Below are 24,553 nucleotides of genomic sequence, written 5' to 3'. Positions count from 1 at the left end.
TCAATCGTGTGTCACAAATTCATTTCGACTTAGAGCGATAAATTCTTCTTTAGTCTAAAGTATTCCATAAACATGACCTTGAAAATAAATGAGTAGGTCGCCAAAGCAACCCCCCCCCCCCCCCGTACATAAAAGTTTATCAAGAATGCGATTCTATGGTTATGGTGCGGAAGCTGAGCCAGAGACCCCATTTATCGAAAAGCCGCCCTGAGCCCCACGTAAGTTTTAAAAGTTTGGCCTTTAGCCGCGGTCTATGACCTTGAACCAGAAACCGCGCCTAACGACAAGCCGCACAGCTTGAGCACGAGGACTTACGGTAATTTTACACAGTCCAGTATAATACAGCATATTATCATTTACTAGTACTAACTAGCCTACTATCGGCGTCGTTGGGTGAGCGGATTAAGCGCAGAGGATAAATATGTGCACAAGTGTTTAGGATTGTTGAGATGCAATGGATTGGCGCAGCCATTGGAGTGTGAGTTTGAGTGTGAGTTGTGGGAGTTTGAGTGTGAGTTGTTGGAGTGTGAGTTTGAGTGGAAGTTGTGGAAGTCTGAGTTTCAGTGTGAGTTGCTGGAGTGTGAATTTGAGTGTGAGTTGTTGGAGTTCGAGTGTGAGTTTTTGGAGTGTGAGTTTGAGTGTGAGTTGTTGGAGTGTGAGTTTGAGTGTGAGTTGTTGGAGTGTGAGTTTGAGTGTGAGTTGTTGGAGTTTGAGTGTGAGTTGTTGGAGTTTGAGTGTGAGTTGTTGGAGTCTGAGTTTGAGGGTGAGTTGTTGGAGTGTGAGTTTGAGTGTAAGTTGTTGGAGTGTGAGTTTGCCGTGCTGAGCGGTGGCTTTCGATGGACGAACACGGCTCTCATTATGGCAAAAATGGTAACATATTACAATGTATATATATATATTTCTCAATCATAATCTATAATGCAAAATAGTGTAATATAGAATAAAATAATTCAATATAAAACAACAAAAAAGTAATATAATTTACTGTGTTGTAACTAGAGTGATATAACTTGACATACTGTAATCAATGAGGAACATGGTTGACTAACCATACGACGTAAGTTGCTTTTCTTGGATTATTGTAGAGGACAATCTTCTATATTTTATAGTCAACCGTAAACAGCTAGTCTTATAAAATAACCTGAGCAACATAAAACATCAACGGATAAATGTGGCAAAGCAACTCCATCTTTTGGGTATGCAGGTTAAGTCCACCTAATAGTACTAATAGTACCATTGCTATACGGTATATTATTTATTTGCAGCCATGTGTTTTTACGGCTGGTTCACGCTATATTGCCGTATGTCGGTGTTAATAACCTATATTTCGGTGATTTTCTACGATAACAATGCTCACACCATCCCAAACCCATTTGCCTTTACATCAGCTAAATTTTCGCGACATCGCATTCTCATTATACAATTCATGATGAAATACTAGTCTCACAGCATCTGTCATAAAATAAAATATTAATTGAGCAATATGTGATGGCCAATCACCATCGCCGAAGTAGTGCTCATTGCACAGCTGTCGCAATGCTCGGCAAACTATTAGGAATGTTTGACAGCTGCCAAGTCTCCTGATGGTTTCCCAAAGTATCTGCGTTGCCTTGACAGTGCCTTCAGTTTAGACAAAATGACAAATAATGCCAAGAAGACAATCCTGACATTTAGCGACATCGTGTGAACCAGCCTTTAGGGCCATTCTTCAATTTCTATGAAGCCCAAGTGCCGTTGCGCAATAGTCAATGCAGTAATATTTTGGTTTTAAATGCTAGTCGAGGTTACTCAGTTTTAGATTTTTAGTCAGTAATATTCAATTTTCAATTCAGTCATATATCAACGTACATATATGAAAACATGCCGCACATTATGGAATCAATCATTGTCTCACATCAATAGAGCAAATCTTCAATAGATCACTGCAACATGTTCTCTAGTAGAGAAACACCCTACCAGAACTAGTTTTTTTATAAGCTAAATTGGGTGGTCTTAACACTTGTCAAGGGCTTCTTCTAGAACTATCTGATTAACTCAAAGGGATGCATTTTGCAATACATCCAGTCTGACAGAGCCAGGTAGCCATTTCAGTTGGTGGGTCTTTTGTATGCCCACATTGTCAGTGTGGTACACAGGGCCTTTAAGTTATGGTCTAGATTCGAAAGACCCGGAAATTTGGGGTTGAAAGCTTGCTGAGAGCTTTTTATCAGATCAGCATTAAGCAGGACTCGCACCCCCAACCCCATGAGTGATAGTCAAAGGTGCTACCACTAAGCCACCCTGACACCCTGACACCCTACACACCGGTGAATAAACTCATTTAACTATGGCACTATAACTTGGATAGAAGTAAACAATATTAATGCTGTAACAAACTGCTACTATATTATGTGTACAGTTACTTTAGTTTATTAAATGTGTAAATCTATGTTTTTCATAAATGTAACTTATATAACTACAATCATTATAATAAATACTGGCATAAAAACTTTTTAATGCTGTAAAATAACATCACAAAGTTATAAAGCTATTTTAATTTTTGCTGTGAAAATTTATCGCTTTGCAACTATTGGTTGATATTCAATAGACATGGTCAATAGACACATTCAATCGGCATATTCTGAAACTGTACATTTCTCATGATCTTTTGGCATGAAGGTTTGAGATTGACAAATTCGAGAATGACAAAAAGTGCTTCTGCTTCCCCTGAGAATAGGAAGTATTCATTATATTTATACTGTAGTTTGCTCTCGCCTCAAGAGATGCATACTTTAGAGCAGCTTTCACACTATTGACAATGTCATTATTCCAATTGTTGAACGTATCTGCAAAATGACAACACTTAATAAGTTTTTGAACTCCCTCAGATGTTTGTATCTTTAGATGCAAGTTAATCATTTGCTAAAGAATTCTTTACACTTGACCATAAAAACAGACTGGAGGTTTGTTTTTTCATGGTTCTTGTTATTTAGATCCCAGACCCTTTTATTTTGGTGTCTATGAGTTTAGACTAACTTCATTTGATAGCAAAGATAGCTCAGATATATAAATAGCAATTCCTGCCAACTACTTTAAGGAATGGTACTGACTGGATCAATTAAACTTTTATAAGATGTTTCCTGAGAAGAGTAAAGCCAAGCATAAAATGTCCAAAATTGGAAGATTTCAAGCCAGATATTTCTTTAGCCACAGAAAAAGCAAAATATTTTGTCACACAGAAGGGCATTAGCATGAGCAAGCTTGAGCTCTGCTCACTAATGACTTTATTAAGCATAACCAGACTAGGAGACATTATGTGTAAGACTAATATCAATTACCAACAGATAGCAAATTCAAAAATCAAACGAAAATACAAAACTTATATAATATACAGTGATTTGAAAACTTGCATAAATGCAATTTCTTATCCGATATGGCTGTACAGCACCATGTAACCAGCATCAGTATTGAAATGGTATATGTTTACCACCTTCCCAATCAGCTAAGAAGGCATCAAATTGTTCATTTTGAGCAACAGAGAGATGGTTTTTCCAGTCTCCAACGCCACCTAAAATGTTTAAACTTGAGATAAACATCAAATATGAACATTATAAAAGCTAGCCACTAGTAACAGAAGTCTATCAATGAAATCATTTCCTCAGTGTCGAATGTGTATCAGTGCAGTTATCTGTAGTAGTAGTTCAGTTGGACTGACATATCTGGAGACTATAAAACGGGACAGATAAAAATATAGTTTTTCATCGGACTTACAAAGTTGTTTTGTCAGTAAAAAATTATGTAAGTTTTATCAAGCAGTACTGTTCTAATTGCCGTTCATATTCTAACTGTTGCATTCTAAGAAACCATGTGTTGTTTTACATCTCGTCTGCAGACTGGTTGTCATAGTAACATAAATGTGTTTAAAATAAGAACACAGGACACTCAGGAGCAAAACATTGAGAAAGCAAGTTCTCTAAACTCATAACACAGCCTGTGGATCTGTTAAAACGCACCTTCAACTTATACAGTAGCTTAAAATTTAATTTCGACAAATGTCATCAAGTAGAATAACAAACAAATTAAATAGATAGCGCGACCCCTGGCAGCAATAAGGTCTGGGGTAATCCTGATACCGCGATACCTCCTTTTCTGTTGTATTAATGTATGGCAAGACTAACCATAATGACTTTGAATCGTTATAAGCTATAATACCAAAATATTAAAAAAGATCATTAATAAAAGTGTCTCTAATATTAAGGATTGTATTTTTAAGATTAGTTTCCATAAACCTATATTCCTTAGAGAGCTTCAAAGTAAGGCACCAAACGGTAAAAGGTTGCTGAATCAAATGGTTCATGTACCTAATAACACAGTAGTACAGATATCTTCTTATATGTAACACAGTAGTACATATATGATCTTATATGTAACACGGTAGTACATATATATTTTCATGTGTAACACAGTAGTACATATATCTTCTTATATGTAACACAGTAGTACATATATCTTCTTATATGTAACACAGTAGTACAGATGTCTTCTTATTTGTAACACAGTAGTACAGATATTCTCTTATGTGTAACGCAGTAGTACAGATGTCTTTTTATATGTAACACAGTAGTACATATATCCTCTTATATGTAACACAGCAGTACATATATCCTCTTATGTGTAACACAGTAGTACATATATCCTCTTATATGTAACACAGTAGTACATATATCTTCTTATGTGTAACACAGCAGTACATATATCTTCTTATATGTAACACAGTAGTACATATATCCTCTTATATGTAACACAGTAGTACATATATCCTCTTATGTGTAACACAGTAGTACAGATATCCTCTTATGTGTAACGCAGTAGTACAGATATGTTCTGATATGTAACACAGTAGAACAAATATCTTATACTATATAACACACTAGTACAGACATATTCTAAGTAACGCAGTGGTACAGATATATTTTTATATGTAACCCAGCAGTACAGATATATTCTTATATGTAACACATTAATACATATATCTTCTTATATGTATACAGTAGTACAGATAGCTTTTTGTATGTGACACAGTAGTACAGATAGCTTCTTATGTGCAACATAATAGTACAGATATTTTCTTATATAGAATCCTAATAGTACAGATATTTTCTTCTCGGTAACACAGCAGTACAGATATCTTGTTACATGTGACACACAAATACAGATACCCTTTTTAAGCAACACACTAGTACAAATATCTTCTAAGAAATTTTAAAACTATTTTTCATCTAATTATATGCATTACTCTAACATATTAATTTCACATTTCAATCTAAGTTGTTGACCAAGTTTGGGAACTGATGCAATTAGTTTAGTTAGCATGATATTACATGATAACTAAAGATATGGAATGTCTTGAGCACAGTATACCTAAGATCTCTGAAGGTCACTGGTTTCATGGTTACCAAATCTTACACGCTAACCTCATGAAACAGCTCCTTCCAATTGGTTAAAGTTGTATGTTACTTGATACATTTATTACTAAGCGTTGAACACCACTCAAACATCTAAATATGAAACGATATAAGTGGTTACCTTTTCTATACATCCGCTCTGTAATCTTCTGTCTGTTTTCTTTGTGACTAGGATTGACAGCAAACTATAAACAGATCTCACCAGCAAATTTCCTTGTTCCAGCTTTCTGACAAACATGCAAAAACGGTTGTTCATTAAAAATAAATTTTTAATCTCAGCCAATTTACTTGCAAACTTGTCCCAGTTCCTAAAAGATCAGATAAAAAATTATCTTTAAGGAAGGTCGCGCAGCTGTTTTATGGCACAAAAATTATTTTACTGTATATACAAAATTCACCAAGTTCAAAGCCATGGCAGCATTGAAACCCATTTAACTTCATCACTCAGTGTGGCTTTTTTCCTCATTACAATTTTTTTAAGTTTTTCTATGTTATGTAATTTGTCATCATCATCATTATTATTATTTTATTATCGTTGTTATTGTTATGACTATTATTATTACTATTATTATCGTTGTTATTATTAATATTATTTTCTTTCAAGCTTACAGAGAGGCTATTAGTACCTCAAGATATTTAGGCTGAGCGGTTGCAAACATTCCATAATGTTCTCGAAAATACTCACCACTTCCTCCACTGACTCACTAGGTTTTGCTTCCATCTTTGCTTGTTTCATTTTCTTGAAATCAGTAGCTTCAGCGATCCGTTGAACCAGCTCAGGAGATCTGTTCATACCCATAAACTCATTTATCTTATGGATCGTAGCGGCAGAATGCTATAAAATACTTTTGAAAATATATTCTTGTCTGAAAGAAAAACAAATATAAAAACAGTACCTATCAAGATCTAAAAGTTGCCATCTGAATATCCTGAAACAATGAATAGTTTAGCAGAGTTCGCTTACTAGCTTCAGATCTTCATAAAAGATGACAAGTACGTTGGGCTCCGCTCTCCGAGACCACATATATTCCGTGTAGGTAAAATAACTCCCGTAGTCAATATCCTTGTTGTACAAAAATATTTGTAGGAAATCTTCAAGTTTCAAGGAAGCTAGTGCTGTAGACTTATCAGGGTTAAAGAGTGGATTCTAAAAATCAAACAAGTGCATACACTACCTCTCTTAACAATTATTATGCTACTTATCAAGGGTTCTGTCCCTTCACCGAGTAAACAACTTCTTTAGAGAAACTATGAAGTACATTATATAAGTATAAAGGAAAGAGTTTTACATTTATAAAACTCTTTCCTGTTAAGGAAAGAGTTTGAAGGCTTGAAGGTTGAGTTTTCTGTTATATGTATGTATATGGTTCTGTAACATACATACATACAGGACTATACATACATAGGGCCTATAGTTCTGTATGTATGTTACAGAATGATACATAGTTTCAACACTATCTGAGAGTTTAACATGCATATATAATTACAGATCTTCTATATTTTGATTTGTCTACTCCAAACCATATCTGTTATTGGTTACCTTGTTTGTATGGGATCATGGTAGACTTAAAGGGTCATTCACATCCAAATTTAAAACATCTTATCAGAAAGTATAGATATTTCTCTACCATTTGTGCACTTTTGACCATATTTTAACTTTGAAAGATGAAGATTGCTAAAGCTGAACTTATATCTTACTAGATGAATGCTCGGCGGGCATTGCACGAGTAATAAAAAAAGTTCTTGCACAGAAGAAATATTTTTAATTAACATATACAACGTTTACCATTATAACTTTTAAATGAGGGTTTCTGTTGATTTCTGTTTGTGTCCGGCCAATGCATAACTCAAATATTTTCAAGTTCGAGTCACAGATAAAACAGTTTGTTAAAAAACATTTTTTACTTCTTTTGCTACACATTCGCACAATATTTAAAACAGCTTGTAAAGAGTAGCAGGTAGTGCAGTTGCCAATGGCTAAGTTTCTTTACCCAATGAATTTGAGTAACTTAAGCTAGTCTAAATCTTTACTATAATAAGAGCCATGTTTGTCCTTGCATCTGGGCATTAAAAAACAATCTTCACCGTTTGGAAATCGAAGCTGCACATTCATCTGCAGCATGTTAAGCCAAATGCATTACCACTAAACCATGCAGCCACCTTCACAGGGCTTGGAATAATTTTGCTTATAATTGTTACACATCGTGCCCTCTTGCAACGCATCAAACTGCAAGCTTTGCTAGGATCCAAATATCCAGGTATAATTCCTGTGCGATGCCATCTTTTTCCAAACACTCTCAGCGTGGCTTCGGACAGACAGACGAACATACACGGCTCTTACTATAGTAAAGATTAACTCTCAACTCACACTCACTGTAGGGAGAGCAAGAAGTTGGCATCTAAGCATATGGTATAAAGTGGGTAAGACTAGAACTAGAAAAAAGTTAGTGGTTATATATGCTTACTAGGAACTTGTTATGGAAGTATAATGAGACGAAAGTGTCCTTTGGGTTCCTCAGCACTAAAATATAAAACTAAGAATAAAAAAGGAAGAAAAATAGAGATATGAGTAATTCAATTTTTGGTTGGTTTAGGCAAGTATCTGCTGTAGCCAAAATACAAAGGTAAAACATGTGATATAGAGTAACCCAACAGGTGTTGTCACATGGGAAACATGTGATCATCTCAAGCATGAAGCAGGAACTCCATCTACTGGCAGAGTAATTTTGGCACTAATGGCAGCCTTTTCAGTAATGAAAAACTGATTTGTAGTTTGCAGTTGGCATTCTCGGCTATTAGACCGAGGCTGCTTCTCTAGATAAGTGCGATGTGATAAAATACATATCATCATTTGTTAACTTGCTTGAGGATAAAGATTGAAAATGGCAATCCCAAATTATTAAAGAACTTTCAGCATCAGATTTTAATCTAAGATCAAAAGAGTGAAATAATTACAATATTGCAGCAAAAGACAACTAGTTAAGAACTCTGTAAATTTATCTTTTTGTAGTGTTACAAAAAATTTACTAATTAGTTTTATACAACATTGTGTAGTTTTTACTTCCTGTAACTTATATTATGTTCTGACAATGTTATGAAGTATTTTCATAGAATATTCTAACAGTGATAAGAAGCAGAGAGCAGGGTGCATTATGCCAAAATCAGCTTTTTTACATTAAGTGGACAATTATGAAGCTAGTTTTGTAATAATTACAAAACATTTTATAATTTTGTTTAAAATATTTTGCTGCTATGGAGGTTTTGCATAAAGGTGTGCAACATATGCTACTTCACTATGATAAAGAATAATTCTTTGTCATAAAAAATAACATAAGCTGCACACCTTTACACAAACCCTCCATAGCAGCAAAATATTTTTAACCAAATTATGAGAAGTCTTGGCAGTGCAATATTTTTGTCCCAGTCTGCCCTAGTCAAGGGGTGTGTTGGGTACATGTAGTGGGTCTGATTGAAACTATCTAAACAAAAGGCAAATGTAATGTGTACTAAAAACCTGACAAGGGGCGGAGGTGCTCTTCTGCGAGCCAATGGCCAGCTAGCTAGAGATGGTGTTTCAATAAAAACACCAAACAGAAGGCAATGGCAAACCACTGTTGACCCCTGCCAAGAAAAGTCATGGTTATTGTAAGTGGGGAGAACCATGAACTCTAATGTCTTCACAGGACATGGTACTTAGAGAGAGAATGCGTACTAATACCCATTTATTTTTAGTGATTAAGACATATTTGCAGACTGTTTTACATGTACAATATAACGACTAAATGGTGTTTAAACTTACGCATCCCAATGCACCTTACTCTCCCCTACTTTATTCAACCTATACTGACCCATAAAAGCACGACTAGTACAACAATAGCTTTTCGCCATATTCTGTTGAAATGCAAAGACTAGGGGCGTCACTTTCACTACCTAAACGCAACTGAGGTACATGTATGTACTGAACAGAAGCTTGCTTAACGTACACGCATACCTATCACTGTTTTGGCTTTTCTAAATTCTGCTGGAAGTACATCCGTCCTGTAGTGAGTGTTGAGAACTCGAGGGGAGGGAAAATCTTTCTCACTTCTGCTGACAGGAAACAAATCGATCATAAGGACTTCTTTAGGATGTGTGATGTAATCCGCGGACCCTTGGAGCAGCATGGTCATCACCTCCCATGCAAAGTGGGTACCTAAAACATTAAACGTATTGTAGAATTAAAAATAAACAAAAAATATTTTTTTGAATTTTTCAAGTTTTTGCCAGAACATTTAGGTTTTAAAAATATGGTGGCATTAAAACGTTGGCATTAAAACTGTATAAAAATTAAACCATTCATTTTCATTCATGTCTGTTTTACCACACATTTTAGCATGACATGTTATATATGGCATGAGGTAGAAACTGTCAACCAATGAGCAAACAAGCTGTTGTAGATCCTGCAGCTATTATGAAATTTCCTCACTTATCCTAAACAAGAGCAATGGTGATTTTCACAATTTAGCTGCTCCACAAGCCAATCGAAGAGTGACTTACCTTTACAGTTACTTATATTTACCATTAGCCTTAATTCAGAGCCATGGCTTCTAAAGTTATTTCATCGAACCCAAATAATTGTAAAGAAAAAGCGCTGAATTGAGACATCCAACATATTTATTTGATAAAATAAATGCAGTTCACACTATGTTGCTGTATGTCGGAGATGTCCTCTCTGGGATTATTCGTCCACAGTGGACGGAGTAAAGCGATGGCATAGTCGAGGCAATGCAAATACATCGAAAAATATTGCAGCTGTCAAACTTTCCCGATAGTTCGTCAAGCATACCTTTAGCCTGCGCAATGTGCACCATGTCAGCAATGGTGTTTGGCTGTACCTATATTTTCTTTCGTGACAGTTGTCGTCGGACTGGTATTTCATCGTTACAGCAACAGACCCCATTGTATAAGGAGAACAATGTATCACAGACTATTTGCTGATGTAAATGCCGATGGGTTTGTGACAGTGATATATGTGAGTTATGTCTGTAAAAACTCACAAACATCACTGTCTGTGATAACTCACAAACATCACTGTGATAACTCACAGACTGATGTTTGCGAGTTATCACAGACACCACTGTCTGTGAATTAACACAGACAACACTGTCTGTGATAATTCACAGACAGTGTTGTCTGTGAATTATCACAGACAATCACTGAAATATTGTGCTATTAAGTCTGACATACTGTGCTATAGTGCGAACCGACCGTGAAGCCTGTTTGTGTAGATAGCCTTGTTTGTTCAATTTTGTACCAGGTTATTCTGAGGCTATAAGAGTCAAAAGGTTTCCTCTACCACATGAAGTAACTGATGAGTGTGACACGAAGTAACTGATGAGTGTAACATGAAGTAACTGACGACTCTGACATGAAGTAACTGATGACTGTGACATGAAGTAACACATGACTGTGACATGAAGTAACTGATGACTGTAATATGAACTAACTGATGACTGTCACATGAAATAACTGATGATTGTCACATGAAGTAACTGACGACTCTGACATGAAGTAACTGATGACTGTAATATGAACTAACTGATGACTGTCACATGAAGTAACTGACGACTGTGACATGAAGTAACTGACGACTGTGACATGAAGTAGCTGACGACTGTCACATGAAGTAACTGATGACTGTCACATTAAGTAACTGATGACTGTGACATGAAGTAACTGATAACTGTAACATAAAACAGGTTTTATTTCTGAAGCTCAGTAGTCAACAAAGCTAATAGTTCTTTATGGCAGTTTATTTTGCCAAAACTCGTAGGCTAGAAGGCATTTGAATAAATTCCAACTACATACAGATTACATTGTTCTAATAAAACTTTCAACTCAGAATTTTCAAAAATTAGTATAGCATTTTGTCACAGTCCAACTCAGTTTGAAGCAACCTCAATGCGTGTGCAATAAAAATACAAAAATTTTCTGTCCACCTTTTATGAAAGTGTGGCTAATAAGAATATTCAAAAGTTTGCTGAATTATATTTGTACTTACCATTTGTAGGGTATGTATTATATTTGTACTTACCATTTGTTGGATATGTGGCGAGCAAATAGTCTGAATCATTCCACTTATATTTGTTTATATCTGCTTTCACTCTCTCGTAAACGTCTCGCCCAGAAATGCATGCAGCAACTTTAACCTTTCCATCGTCACTACATCGATACTCTACGTTGGAGGATTCAATCTCAACACATTCGGAGTTGTCTTCTTTCATTCTGTTCCTGCGTAAGTATGTGGTGGGGTCGCCTTGGGGTTTTTATAAAAAGAGCAGATAGTGGCTTTTCTGAGATGAGCTACAGCCAACTGTTTGCATACTAAAATGGGCTTATTTTAAAAACTATGTTAAAACCAACCATCGCATGTTTGAATGAATGTTACTATAAGAATGCATAGCAACTCATTCGTTCAACAAATTGAAAGCCTATAAAAAGCCTTAATTAGGTACTGAAGGCAATTACACATTGTGGCGGACCCCAGTCCAGAAACTTACTTCTGATATTATACTCTCATAATATCCGCATATAATCACCCTTATATATTTTGCATTACTTTTTATATATTGTTTCTGTCTCTATTATACGTTTATATTGCTAACACTTTTTAACGCTTATAGTTTGGCTGTAACTAAGCCAACATATTAGCGATCACATTTCTTATACGGTTTTCTGTCGGTTCCATTATATGGTATGGCAGGAAATACATATGTATATACATATATATATATATATATATATATATATATATATATATATATATATATATAATGCTGGAATGTAAGGACAACTGTAATCCCAGTAGTCATTGGGGCACTGGGCGCAATAACACCGGCGCATAAAATGTGGCTTGCCCAAATACCAACAGCAATCAACTCAGGTGAGTTGCAGAAAAGTGCGCTATTGGGAACAGCTAAGATCTTGAGGCGAGTGCTCAAACTCCCAGGTCTCTGGTAGGAGACCCAAGTTAGAGCAGAATTTATCACCCATACGGGGTATGCGGGGTGAGGAAACAATTATATATATATATATATATATATATATATATATATATATATATATATATATATATATATATATATATATAGAGAGCGCTCTTGCTAGGAGAAAAAGTAGTCATGGCTATGCCACTAATGAGAATTATTTTGAATAAAACGAACGAAACCATTCTCACTTCTCTTGCATTTTATGCAGCCATTCTTGTACTCTAGATTGTGTCCGAGTAAAGGCCGGCAAAATCCTGTACAACATAACATTATAACAAATGCATTATACAAAACTATATAAAATAACTAAATTACGAATAAAACGCCAAAGAAATAAAGTAATAATCAATAAAAAATAATTTTCTATTGTTATTTTACTTTAAAGATATGTAAATGGAAATGCAAGCTCAGCTTATTGATTTAGAAGTAGCAGTGATGACAGTTAAAAATTAGACACAGTATAATCTAACTTAGGTGTTGTATTTTTTAACATTTATGTATTTATTTACGATTTATTTTTATTTTTTACCAGCCCACTTGCTTTCAGTCACTGCAATGCTTTAAAGACTAGAGAATTTTGTGTATAAAGAAAAATACTTGTTGAAATTTTGTGTATTCATAAGTTGTTAAACTTTTACTTTAAGGCTAACGTAAGCACAGATGTGACTGAATGAGTAACATTAAATTAAATAATATGAACATTTTTAACAGAATTGTACGCTATATTACAATAAGGGGTTGTAATTTATCTAAGACTTTCTGCCAGGCTGTACCTAACAAAGACGTTATACTTACATGTAGAGCCGGAGGATAGGATGAAAGCTGAACTAGTAGTGTTACTAGTAGCCGTAAGGGGTAGTTGCTGACAGGTCCTGCTATATAAACACTAGGCTAGCCGCAGACTCGCAGGGTCAATGAGCGTGACTGGCTATCTTGTTACAACTAGAGAAACATGATCAATGTTTGGTTAGCCACACATTGAGCAACGCCATGATAGAGAACTTAGAGAACTACAAACAAAGTATCGCATACTTGGCTACAAGAGTTGTCACAATGTGTTACAAGTTATTATAAAAGGTTTGTAACAACCTTTTCTAGTTTCGTCATTTCCTGTTCAGTTGTGTAATTCCTATTCAGCTGTTTCCTGTTCAGCTGTTTCCTGTTCAGCTGTTTTCTGTTCAGCTGTTCCTGTTCAGCAGTGTTCAGTGAGTGACTCACAAACCATTTTAAATTTTTTGTATTCCACACAATCAAGTTGCATTAGTGAATAAAACAGTCAATATGAAGCAAAAGCAAGCATCTGACTACTCTTAAATGATAAACAAGGAAGTACAAAACCCAGTCACACAATGCTAAGGGTGTTCAGTAATCAACCTTATTTTAGATCAATTCATAGCCTTAAAACTTAAACTAAAAATTAGGTTTCACTTAATTTATCTGAGTAGAATGTAATCTGGAGAGAACTGTAGGAACTTGAGAGCAAAAAAGTAAATTCAGCTAAAAAGACCTGATCAAATGATTATACAATTATAATTAATCACAGGTGCTATATGTTACATAACTTATAGTATATGTGATTGATAATTTATTACCTTATAGCTCAGGTTTAGTTAAACGGCTGTTTCTATTGAACAATTACCTCAAAGGAGTTTCATTCTTAACCAATTATGAGGCATGATTACCTAATCATGTTTTTTGATTAGTCAAATATTTTATTTGTCACTACATCAAAATAATCATCCGCAGGTTAAATTCTGTGCTAAGAAACTTTCGTGTGGGAATGAAACCTCATTTTTCACAGCAGCTGTTTGAATCGATAGTATCTGTTAGACACCTAATGCCTTTATAGACTTCAATCGATATTTCATGCCTTCTCTATATGTGTGAACTCAGTAGGCGTAATAACAAGGCGATGTAGTTGAGGTGTGTGCAAGTGTACTTTATCTATGTAAGGAACTCCACTAAAGAAAAGTGAGTATAATACAAACTGAAGCTAGGAACTGCCAGCTCCTAACAAAACTTAGCTGGTTATAATCCTATATCCGAGAAATCAAAACGCTTTCATAAATTGCGAGCTTGTTTCTATTACCATCAAACTCATCTATAAGCTTTCATGTAGCCTGTGAAGCAGTGCATCAGGTAATTTATATGCATGTACATATACTGTTGGAACAGTTAATACTACTTTGAAATTGTTTTTATATACTTTCCAAGTTGTGATATTTTTCCTCTGCAATGCTGTTGCTCTGTCACAAGTTTTACAGAGACGTGAGATGAGGGGCTTTGTGGGCTAAACGAAGTATTTGTATTACTTTAATTATATGGTAGTATTTAGGTGGTGTGAGCCACTTTGGCCTAATGATCCAGAGTGCTTGCTACTTGAACAGAGGATGGAGTTCAACTCACAGAAAAGGTTATTGAAAGAGACAGCAGAGGCGTTCAACCTTGAACTGCTGTCTTCATCAAATCAACTCATGCAAACTCAAATCAACTCATTCAGATTAGACCACATTCCAAAAGTAATCACCTAGCTGGGGTTTGTTGAGAACAAATCTTTTTAGTGATATAGGCAAGGGAATCTCACATACGCCTAAAGGATGACCATTGTCGTTTTGTAGCTTATTGATCTAGTAAATTCTAGTTGAATCCATTACACTATTTAGTGGTCACGGTCTGTCTACTGTGACAATAACCAATCAATGACTACACAATAAGTAATCGCTTTGATGTAACAGCGTTCTAAATAGTTACACTCACTATCATACTGACAAGCGACTCGACTCACTGCCATTCTTTCCCAAAACAGTTTCGTTTATTAGGCTTACTAGTAGTGAACATTGCTAACTGGATTAAACACAGCTGTTCGTCTGGAGTCTATAGCTGTAAGTAGAATGTATTACTGGATATACGTAGCTAACTATCGATATCATTATTTAGGGAAACCAAACAGGAATCCTTGAAAAAGTCTTAACAAGTTATTTATCACAGGTATTCGGAAAGTACCTTCCCTGAAGTCAAACTTATCATATTTATTTTCATTTGTTTAATTTATGTGTGCTTTGGCACGCTATTTTTAGAGATGAAATCACTTTTGCTACTGTACTTAACTACAGACATGACATTGATGCCAAATAAATTTAAAAGAAAGTTGTTATTACGCTGTTTACAATTCTTGTGGAAATATTCAAATAAGCTAATAGTACATCAAATCTGGAAAGCAACTCTGTAGTGTGTCCAATGAAGAATGGCGAGTTACTGGATTTTTCTACTTGCATAGAAACAAGATGGAAGAAGGAACTTCAGCTTTTTCGGAGAGTCAGTCCTCAAGCATCGAATACCGAGTTAGTGATGATGGGAAAGTTAAAGTCACTGCATTTGTTTTTCGACCAGAGGTTTACAAGAAAATCAAAGCAGAGTTAGAGGAGTACAAATGGATCGACTTAGATTATTTGCTCGCCACCTACCCTAAAAATGGTAAGTACAACTGAAGCTCTTTAGAGAGGTTTCACTCTTAAATATGTCATACGAAATTATTTTTATACTAATGTTATGTAGCAGTTGCCGTAGAAACTCAAAATATTCAGTCGGTTTCATGAATGGTTTGTGCTTGATCACAAAACAATGTTCGACAAACAAGCTAATTTTTCTGATGCTGTAGTTTGACAATGTTGTGTTTTTTTCTCCTCTGAAAAATTTAACTAACTGTTAACCAGGGCTCAGTGCCATGACTAGCTATGCTACTGCACATATGTGGGTCCTCATTGCACTTACCTTTTCTTATTTGCTACTGTTCTGTACGTCTTTCAGTGAAATAAAACAAACAAGCAACAACAAACAAAAACTGTAAATGCATCTAAAATATTGACATTGTAATAGGGGTGTATGCAGGTGCTCATCGAGATGTTACAATGTGTTTAAAGACATATCAGCAGCCTAATAGCTAACCAGTGTCTGTATATTACACCATTTCTATTCAGTTCTATTAAATTTATTGTAGAAGTACATATCAATGAAAACTGGTTAAAGTTTGAAACTATCTTAGTGAAGTCATTATTCTACACCTAAACTTTTTCACTAAAACTAACAAAAGTAATCTATTAAATTCAAGGTTTTCATTTTCTAAAAGTTTTAAAGTTTTTTTAGAAAAACTGGTTTTTAATATTTTAGGAACCCACTTTGCATGGGAGGTGATGACCATGCTGATTCAAGGGTCAGCAGATTGTATTAAGCAACCTAAGCAAGCCTTAATGATTGATTTGGTTCCCATCAACGAAAGCAAAGAATGCTTTCCTTCTCCACGTGTCCTCAACACCCACTACAGAACTGATGTTCTTCCAGCTGAGTTTAGAAAAGCAAAAACTGTAGTAGGTAAGAAAAAGACCAAAGGCTTTTTTAATCTATAGTTGTAGTATGACTCATTTACGCTGCTCAATTTATAGAGGTTGTATTATAGGTACCTACACAGAAGTGGGTACAGTTATACTCTTTGTTTGCGTCATCTACACCGGTCAAGTTGAACTTATGCTACATTACATACTTATAGTTAAATACACATATCAGTTTGATGAACTGCTTGAAATCTTAACTGTGAATCCAAGTGATAAATTTTATAAAAGCAATCAGCTGTCTATCTTCCACCATAAGCTGAGGTAGAAACATATGATAGCAAAATCAACTGTCGCTAGAGGGTTAAAGATGAACTTGCTCAAGATTTTAGTAAATTTTATCAGAAAGTATCAGTATTTTTTCCTCATTTGCGATTGTTTTTGATGTTTGAAGTGATCTGACAGCCAGGATGTTACATGATTAAAATCGACAAAACTTGGTCGCGCTAAAAACACTCAGATCAAGCGAACACTTGATTATGACTTCTATTGCTGCAAAAAGACCGACAGAATAGAGACGTGTAACGCTACAACTTGAGCTTCACAGCAGATATCAACTATAGCAACGAGTGATGTCATTTTGCGCATATCTTTCTTCTGAGAGCTTTCTCCTGAAAATGTTTATCTGTTCGTTTAACGGATGGTTCTAATTTTTGCATTCTGTCTTTTTATTTTTAGTGATGAGAAACCCGAAGGATGCCTTCATCTCAGCATACTGCCATGAGAAACGCCTAGTAAGTAAATACTATTACTATGTTTATCTTGCTTTAAATTTCACCTGCTCCAATTTGTTTTCAGACTGCTATACTCTCTGTCAACTCTAGCTCTTTTGAACTCATTCATGCATCTGAATTTATGTGATTTAGATTTAAAACTGAAGCGTTGAACTAAATTCATATAAGTTCCGAAATGATTTGTATATAACTGCTGTCTAAGTTTCATTCACTGAATCTCAAGATAAGAGTATTTCACGTCTTATGACAAAATAGAAGTTTGATACTTGCACCATAGCATTCCATGAGTTTAGAACTCACTTTGTAATTGAGTAGCATCAAGTTGGAGTGTCATACAAACTGTGACAGATCCACAAAATTGGCTAATAAGTCTGCCAAGATGTCAAATAAGTAAGACAACTCCTGGCAGATAATTATATGCGCAGAAAAGCAAAAGTATTGAAGTGTTGTAAAGTTTAGTTAACTTACTAAATAGCTGTAAATCTGTGTCCGCTGTTATGGCCTATTTAAGAGCCTACTAGGTCGCTTTAAAACTGTGTTCAGTACTAGGACCTTGTTTGAACTTTTGTATCTCATGAACTCTAGCATGCTATTAGTGGCGTACAATGACACACGTTGTTTGTTTTCAGAGCTCTCTCTTTGATTCTGTTAAACGGGCAGAATTAAATGCTTTGAAACTTGAAGATTTCCTACAAAAGTTTTTGTACAATAAGGGTATTGACTATGGAAATTACTTTACCTACACGGAATATATGTGGTCTCGGCGAGCGGAGCCCAATGTACTTGTCATCTTTTATGAGGATCTGAAGCTAGTAAGTAAATGAGAAACTATTAAAATCTGTGAACTCTATTAACGATGCTAGGTCTTTCATGTTGTCTCATTTTTAGGATTTAAATGGTTGCCTTTGGACTTGATTGACTCGCTACTTGCTATTTCCTGGTTCATGAAAGTACTGTAAAAATATTTTATAGCATGCTGCTGCTACGATCCAGAAGATAAATGAATTTATGGGTACAAACAGATCTCCTGAGCTGGTTCAACAAATCGCTGAAGCTACGGATTTTAAGAGAATGAAACAAGCCAAGGTAGAAGCAAAGCCTAGCGAGTCAGTAACAAAAATGGTGCGTATACTCAAGGATATGCCATAATGGGAGTAACTAGAAATTCCGCTGTCATACAGCCCACGACCAAAGTGATAATGGAAAAAAGAAAGGGTACTGTTCATTGTTGAAAAAGTAGTTGTCAGCAGGAATTGACAGAGTATAGTGTAAATGAGACTTGTTTGAGATGATATAAAATAAATTTGAGGGAGCACGACTCTAAAAAGGTGCAACTAACAATTTATTTTTGAGGTAAAGTTGGGTTGAAACCAGGTATACAAGTAATTGGTTAATTGTTGATATTACAATATCTGTTATAAGTAGGCTATACAATATCTGTTAAATGTCGCGCAGTCTAGTCTCCTCCTCTCTTTTGCGTTTTAAGATTTGGTCATTGATAGCTAATCGAGTGATACTCTCCCTAGCGAAGTTGTTAACAGGTAAGTCATTGATGTTTCGAACTCGAGAGAGCGAGCAACAACGATATTCCAGCGGTCATTTCGTGGTGGCCTATATCAATGACAGCTTTAGCGGTGGTAGGACCTTGACTCTTGTGTATTGTCAAACCCCATGCTAGATCGAGAGGAATGCCTCATCATAAAGGGGCATTGTAGTTCGGCCCTAGCTTGTACATCCATGTAAGTTGTAAAAAATTTTGGCTAACGTTTTAAATAGTTCAATGAAACCTTTGGTGATTGGACAAAAAAAACATAGGCTAATAAACTGTGTACCACAATTTCGTACCGGTAAATCGGTCTACGCCTCAAACGGTCTACGTTTATTACAGAAACCTTCGAATAAATTCGATTTCAAGTAAACAAGGCTATAGACTGGTGAAATTAGCAAGGTTTTCTCGTGAAATGCGCACTGCTAAATAGTTCTACTATCTGTGGCACGGCTTTATTGGCGTTTCAATTTTCGGTCTTAACTTTTATTAAACCGAGCTTTTCAAGCGTTTTGTGGCAATTTTCGTCCAAATAAATCTGTCTATTTGTGTATAATCCGATCAGATGGGTAAGTTTTAAGATAATAACGACGGTTAACATATTATATATAACATATAATATGTTATATATAATTTGTTAACATATAACAAAGACTTAGTAACATATTTAAATAGGTTTGTATGTGTTTTATATCGTTATTATACTTTAACGACTCTACAAAACGATGGTTAAATTTGTTGATGAAATTTTGATACAAGAGTTCGTCTCATTGTTGATGAATAATTTTCGGGAGTTGTGTGCGCATGTGCATTTATCATAAATCTCCCAACCAATCGCTTCGCTCTGTTTGGTCGTGGGACTAGTCATATCGCAGAAATTGTGAAAGTTACATTAATTTATGTGGGTAAGATTTTTTATTATCAGATTTTGCTTAGAATTTAGTGAATGTTCAGTTTTCAAACTTTTCCAAATTTCTAATATTTGTTATATTGTACAGTTTGTGATAGAATAAAATGTTGAAATTATGAAAATAAAGAGCTTGTTTATAAAATTATAAGTTAAAGTACATTTTCAGTCAAATTTTAGTAGCATGTTCCAAAATCGGGTGATTATCATAATAAGAATCTTACCCATATACAGTCAAACCCCATTTACAGCTACCTCTCTGCAAATATTTCAACATACAACATCTAAAATCACTTGCAACATTAAAGCTTTGAACATAAAAGTAAAACCCCTAGTAAAAACTAAAAGTAACTAATAAAATAGATAAAATAGAATAATTTAAATCATGTCTATGTTAAGTTTATCAAAGCTGCTTTAAATACCTCTATGATTCCCTCTATTACATTATCTACATATTGTTAGATACTGTGTCTCTAAGGTGACAATAAACCCATTTACCCATTATTTATGCTTTTACGTTTATTTTTAGCCCAATGTTATACAATACATTTGTTAGTGCTTTTCGTGATTATTTCAAGTGTTTTTCATCACTTGTGAGCTTTAGAATGAATTAATCAAAATGAGATGTATTCTTATAAAACCATTTGCTTCAACATACAAATGTTTGAGCATATGAAGCAAACATTGGAGTAGATTAATTTCGCATTTCGAGGTTTTACTTTATATAATAATGTCAGCTATTTATTATAAAAATAAATTTAAGTTTTATATAAAAATTATTTATTTATTATTATTTATTTTATTAAAAAATAAATTCCTTTTCTATCTTTGTTAAATCATTAAATATGCTGCATGTTTAGAAACTTTCTAATTCACTTGACAAAAAAAAGGGTCTTTTGCATTTCGAAGTCTTTTTTGGGGAAGAATTTTGTAAGTGAAGTACTTTGTGACCGTCGAGCTAAGACAAATAAACATGCTGATGATGTCTATTCACAGCTGGCTGCCAATCTTGTTGATCAGGAAGGCCAACAACTGATGATAGAGCAGATGTATAGAAAAGGTAAGCACATAGAGATGTGATTTCGTGACATTCTACTAGATTTTACCAGAAAATAAAGATACTTTTCTATGATTAGAGATTTTGTTGGTAGTTTTAGATAATCTGACTGCCAGGATGTTTCAGATTAAAAGTAAACAAAACTTAAGTGCAGTTAAACAATGCAGAAGAAAAAAACATTCCCATACTTTCTCAACAATGGGGTCAATAGTTGCACTTCCTGTTTATAAGTAATAAACATATGGTCTCTTCAGCATCCGGTACTCATGTGTTTACACAGCATTTAGAGGAAAACAACAAGCAAATTTTAACCAACCTATCTTTAAATTATTTAAAACATCTATAGCAATGCACAGTGTACCTGAGGCTACATTTGAAGTTTTATTCCATTAATCATAAGCAAATACAAAATACAATATTTGTCAATAGAGACGTTTAGCACTGCAACTTCAACGCAATAGCCAATGTCAAAACAAACAGGACAAACAGGAAGTGCGACTATTGACATGATTTATCAAGAAGCCTTTTTCTCTTGAATGTTTTAACTGCAATCAAGTTTTTTCAATTTTAATCTCAAAACATCCTGGCAGTCAGGTCACCTAAAACATCAAAAATAACCGCAAATGATAGAAAAATATCTATACATTCTGATAAAATCTAGTAAATTTTGATGTGATCACCTCTTTAAAGTACTATCACACCTACTGTAGATAGTTAAGTAGTGTTCAAAGCTTACTTAGTAATTGGTGTATCAATTAGGTTATAACTTTAGCCAATAGGAATGAGCCATTTGCTGAGGTTGGCATGTAAGATCTGGTAACTATGAAATCTGTTGTCTTGAGAAACTTCAGATGCCATGTGTGTAGGTACTGAGCTGAGGACATTGCATAGTGTTTATTTCTATCGTAATATCTCACCAACTAGTTGTATATCATAAGTTAGAAACATAGGTTAGCTACTTAAAAAGCAAACTTGAAATTAGTTTAATTTATGCAATGATTTTCAAAAGACATTCGCTTGCGATAGCAGTAAAGTTTTATACAACTGCGGGAGGTTTATGGATTGTTGAGAATCTATAGCAATGGTTTGATGACATAACTTGATAATTTGGTGCTTGAAGCTGTCCCTACACATACCAGACACTATACATGGCTTCTTTAAACACTGCTCAAGTCTGGTTTTCATATACGCCGCAAGCACATGTGGCTGTATCACAGAGCTATTGACGATGAAATGGGAGCCTACGCGTCAAGTACTGTCGGTATCTACTGGCAGATCTCTTGCATTGACCGCTGGTAGATATCGGCGGTCAACGCAAGAGATCAGCGCTGTTCAACTTTCAAAAGGAGTGGCAAGCAAAACCTTCCCAAAATGCACTGTACATGTGAAGGTCAACACTTTCAAAACAGCATGGCGAGCAGTCTTTTTATGCAATAATCAGTGTCGCAGCTATAAGTGAATATAGGCTGCCGAGCCTGGCGTTACAAGTGTTTTGCTGCGCGAGATTAGCGTCAGGTCTCGCAGACAGTTTGTGAAACACACGTAACTGCCATGTAGCGCTTAAAGTAGTATGTCAAAATTGATTAAGGGTGTAGTAACCTACTTTGTGATTGGTCAGCTCCCATTACACAGAATTCCTGATTAGATGATAAGCAAAATACAACAGACAACATTTAAATCCTTACCAAAGTTTTCAAATAAAAACAGACAAATTTTCGTGTCAATTTTGGACAGCCAATTTTATTAGGGTATCTAAATTACCAGCACATTGCAGAGCAGCTGTCAAATGGTTTATAACCTTAGCAGGCTTTTATAAAGCTAAGTGGCCTCTGCCAATTTGCTTTATAAATGCCTGCTAAGGATCATCTGCTGTTCACCGATGCGTGAATCGAAGTTTGAATTAGATATCTGCAATAGAACATAAATTACACACAAGGATATTTTGTCATAAGTTGTTTAGATGTAGTAACCTGATATGAAACACCATTGTCAACGTGTTATATTATTTCACTGCGTGTCATCCTTAATAAAGTGTATGTGTTCACACAGGCATCTGTGAGGGTAATAACCCTAGTTTTGTAAGATAGAACAAGTTTTGTAGATGGTTTCTTCTTGCAGTAAGTCGAGGTGATTAGGATCGTCTATGGTTGTAGCCTTTTGTATCAATTTCATATATTAATATTATTCTTTTGTGAAAGACGGGGTGAATTCTAACAGATCCACAGGCTATGTCCTAAAAATGGAGAGCATGCTTTGTCAATGACCCACCCCTGAGAAAATGAATATGTTGATAAAGACTATTTCCTGCTAGTGTCTACTTGTTGTAATGTTCATACCTGATGTTTTACTTTCAAAAGAAACAATCTCAAGTTTAAACATTTTAGGTGGCATTGGAGACTGGAAGAACCATCTCACTGTTGCTCAAAATGAACAATTTGACGCCTTCTTGGCTAATTGGGAAGGCGGTAAAGGAATACCATTTCAATACTGATTCTGGTTTACATGGTGCTGTACAACCACGTTAGACAATAAGTTGCATTATATAAATTTTCATACATTTATATATTATGTATTTTGTTTTTATTTTATTTTTGAAAGTCTGAAATTTTGTCTTATTTTGTTTACACGAAGATTTACCAGCAACTTGATCAATAAATAATATTATCGTATTATGCTAATTTTATTTCTGAGATATTTAAACCTGTTTACAGCTGGTGTCAGCTTTACAAATTACCTAATAGCTTGTTGATACTGTTATTCATAGATGAAGGAATCTCACACACGCCTGAATCAGAACTATTACTGTTATTCATAGAGTGTTCATATGTCGTGCTATAGATCTTTTTATATGATTAACTACTATTCTGATATGAACTTGTTTATAATTTTAAAAATGACCAAACAATTTCCTTGTTTGTCAACAGACAGGTTAAAATGATAAGTGATTGAACAGTTTATGATTAGCTTTTTACATGATGAAATACTTAATGCTAAGTTGACTGGCAGCACAAAACATGTGATAGACTCCAAATAGTTCAGCAATACATTTTACTTCTGATGGGTGAAGGGCACTGTAACGCAAATATTACCAAAGCTAGTTCCGAATGAATTGTATGATTTCTTTAATATGGTTTCATTGTTGTTTTCTAGCCATAATAAAAACATGGCAGAACTTATTTTAAAATTAAATTATTATGATATTATCATTACCAAGCTGCTTTGAACTTGAATGGGCTCATTTTATATTACAACAGGTTTAAATCCTACAAGGAAACTATTTTCACTGATACACACTATGCTACTGTCAGTAATATCAGAGCTGCTAGGATATTAATGCTGTTTAACTAGAAAGTGAAAGCATATCCTAAATAACTGCAAAGATGGTTATATAGAGGGTTACTCTTACCTGCGAGGCACTCAACTGTAACTTTGGGCAAAAACTAGCTAAGACC

General features: G+C 34.9%; 3 protein-coding genes across 5 annotated transcripts in view; 2 read left to right on the top strand and 1 right to left on the bottom strand.

Moving 5' to 3' along the window:
• Positions 1 to 3,093: 3,093 nt before the first annotated feature.
• On the bottom strand, positions 3,094 to 13,582 carry LOC137403677 (sulfotransferase 1E1-like). Of its 3 annotated transcripts, none has more exons than XM_068089677.1 (9): positions 13,562 to 13,582; positions 13,268 to 13,414; positions 11,518 to 11,714; positions 9,436 to 9,636; positions 7,910 to 7,965; positions 6,409 to 6,591; positions 6,130 to 6,279; positions 5,566 to 5,667; positions 3,094 to 3,547 (listed from the first exon to the last, which is right to left on the bottom strand). In XM_068089677.1, coding segments are annotated over exons 2-9 (957 nt in total). In that variant the 5' UTR covers positions 13,270 to 13,414; positions 13,562 to 13,582; the 3' UTR covers positions 3,094 to 3,481. The 3 variants fall into 3 exon arrangements, 2 of the variants coding, with proteins under 2 accessions (XP_067945778.1, XP_067945777.1); XM_068089676.1 differs by having other exon boundaries at positions 5,566 to 5,629; XR_010979607.1 differs by having other exon boundaries at positions 3,469 to 3,547; positions 5,566 to 5,671.
• A 1,658-nt stretch (positions 13,583 to 15,240) lies between these two features.
• Positions 15,241 to 24,151, top strand: LOC137403681 (sulfotransferase 1E1-like). The gene is made up of 8 exons (XM_068089682.1): positions 15,241 to 15,354; positions 15,750 to 15,946; positions 16,640 to 16,840; positions 17,536 to 17,591; positions 18,221 to 18,403; positions 18,564 to 18,713; positions 21,041 to 21,104; positions 23,486 to 24,151. The coding sequence occupies exons 2-8, from the start codon at positions 15,757 to 15,759 to the stop codon at positions 23,590 to 23,592; spliced, it is 951 nt and encodes a 316-aa protein (XP_067945783.1). The 5' UTR covers positions 15,241 to 15,354; positions 15,750 to 15,756; the 3' UTR covers positions 23,593 to 24,151.
• Positions 23,507 to 24,553, top strand: part of LOC137403680 (sulfotransferase 1E1-like) — a 24,514-nt gene continuing 23,467 nt past the window's right edge. Inside the window, exon 1 of the mRNA XM_068089680.1 lies at positions 23,507 to 23,566. The gene's annotated coding sequence lies outside the window, so the exon portion shown is untranslated. The remainder of the gene's footprint in view (positions 23,567 to 24,553) is intronic.

The sequence above is a fragment of the Watersipora subatra genome, chromosome 9, assembly GCF_963576615.1.
Source record: "Watersipora subatra chromosome 9, tzWatSuba1.1, whole genome shotgun sequence".
Lineage (NCBI taxonomy): Eukaryota > Metazoa > Bryozoa > Gymnolaemata > Cheilostomatida > Watersiporidae > Watersipora > Watersipora subatra.
The sequence above is the reverse complement of the archived record's forward strand: the minus strand, read 5'-3'. Positions and strand labels throughout refer to the sequence as shown.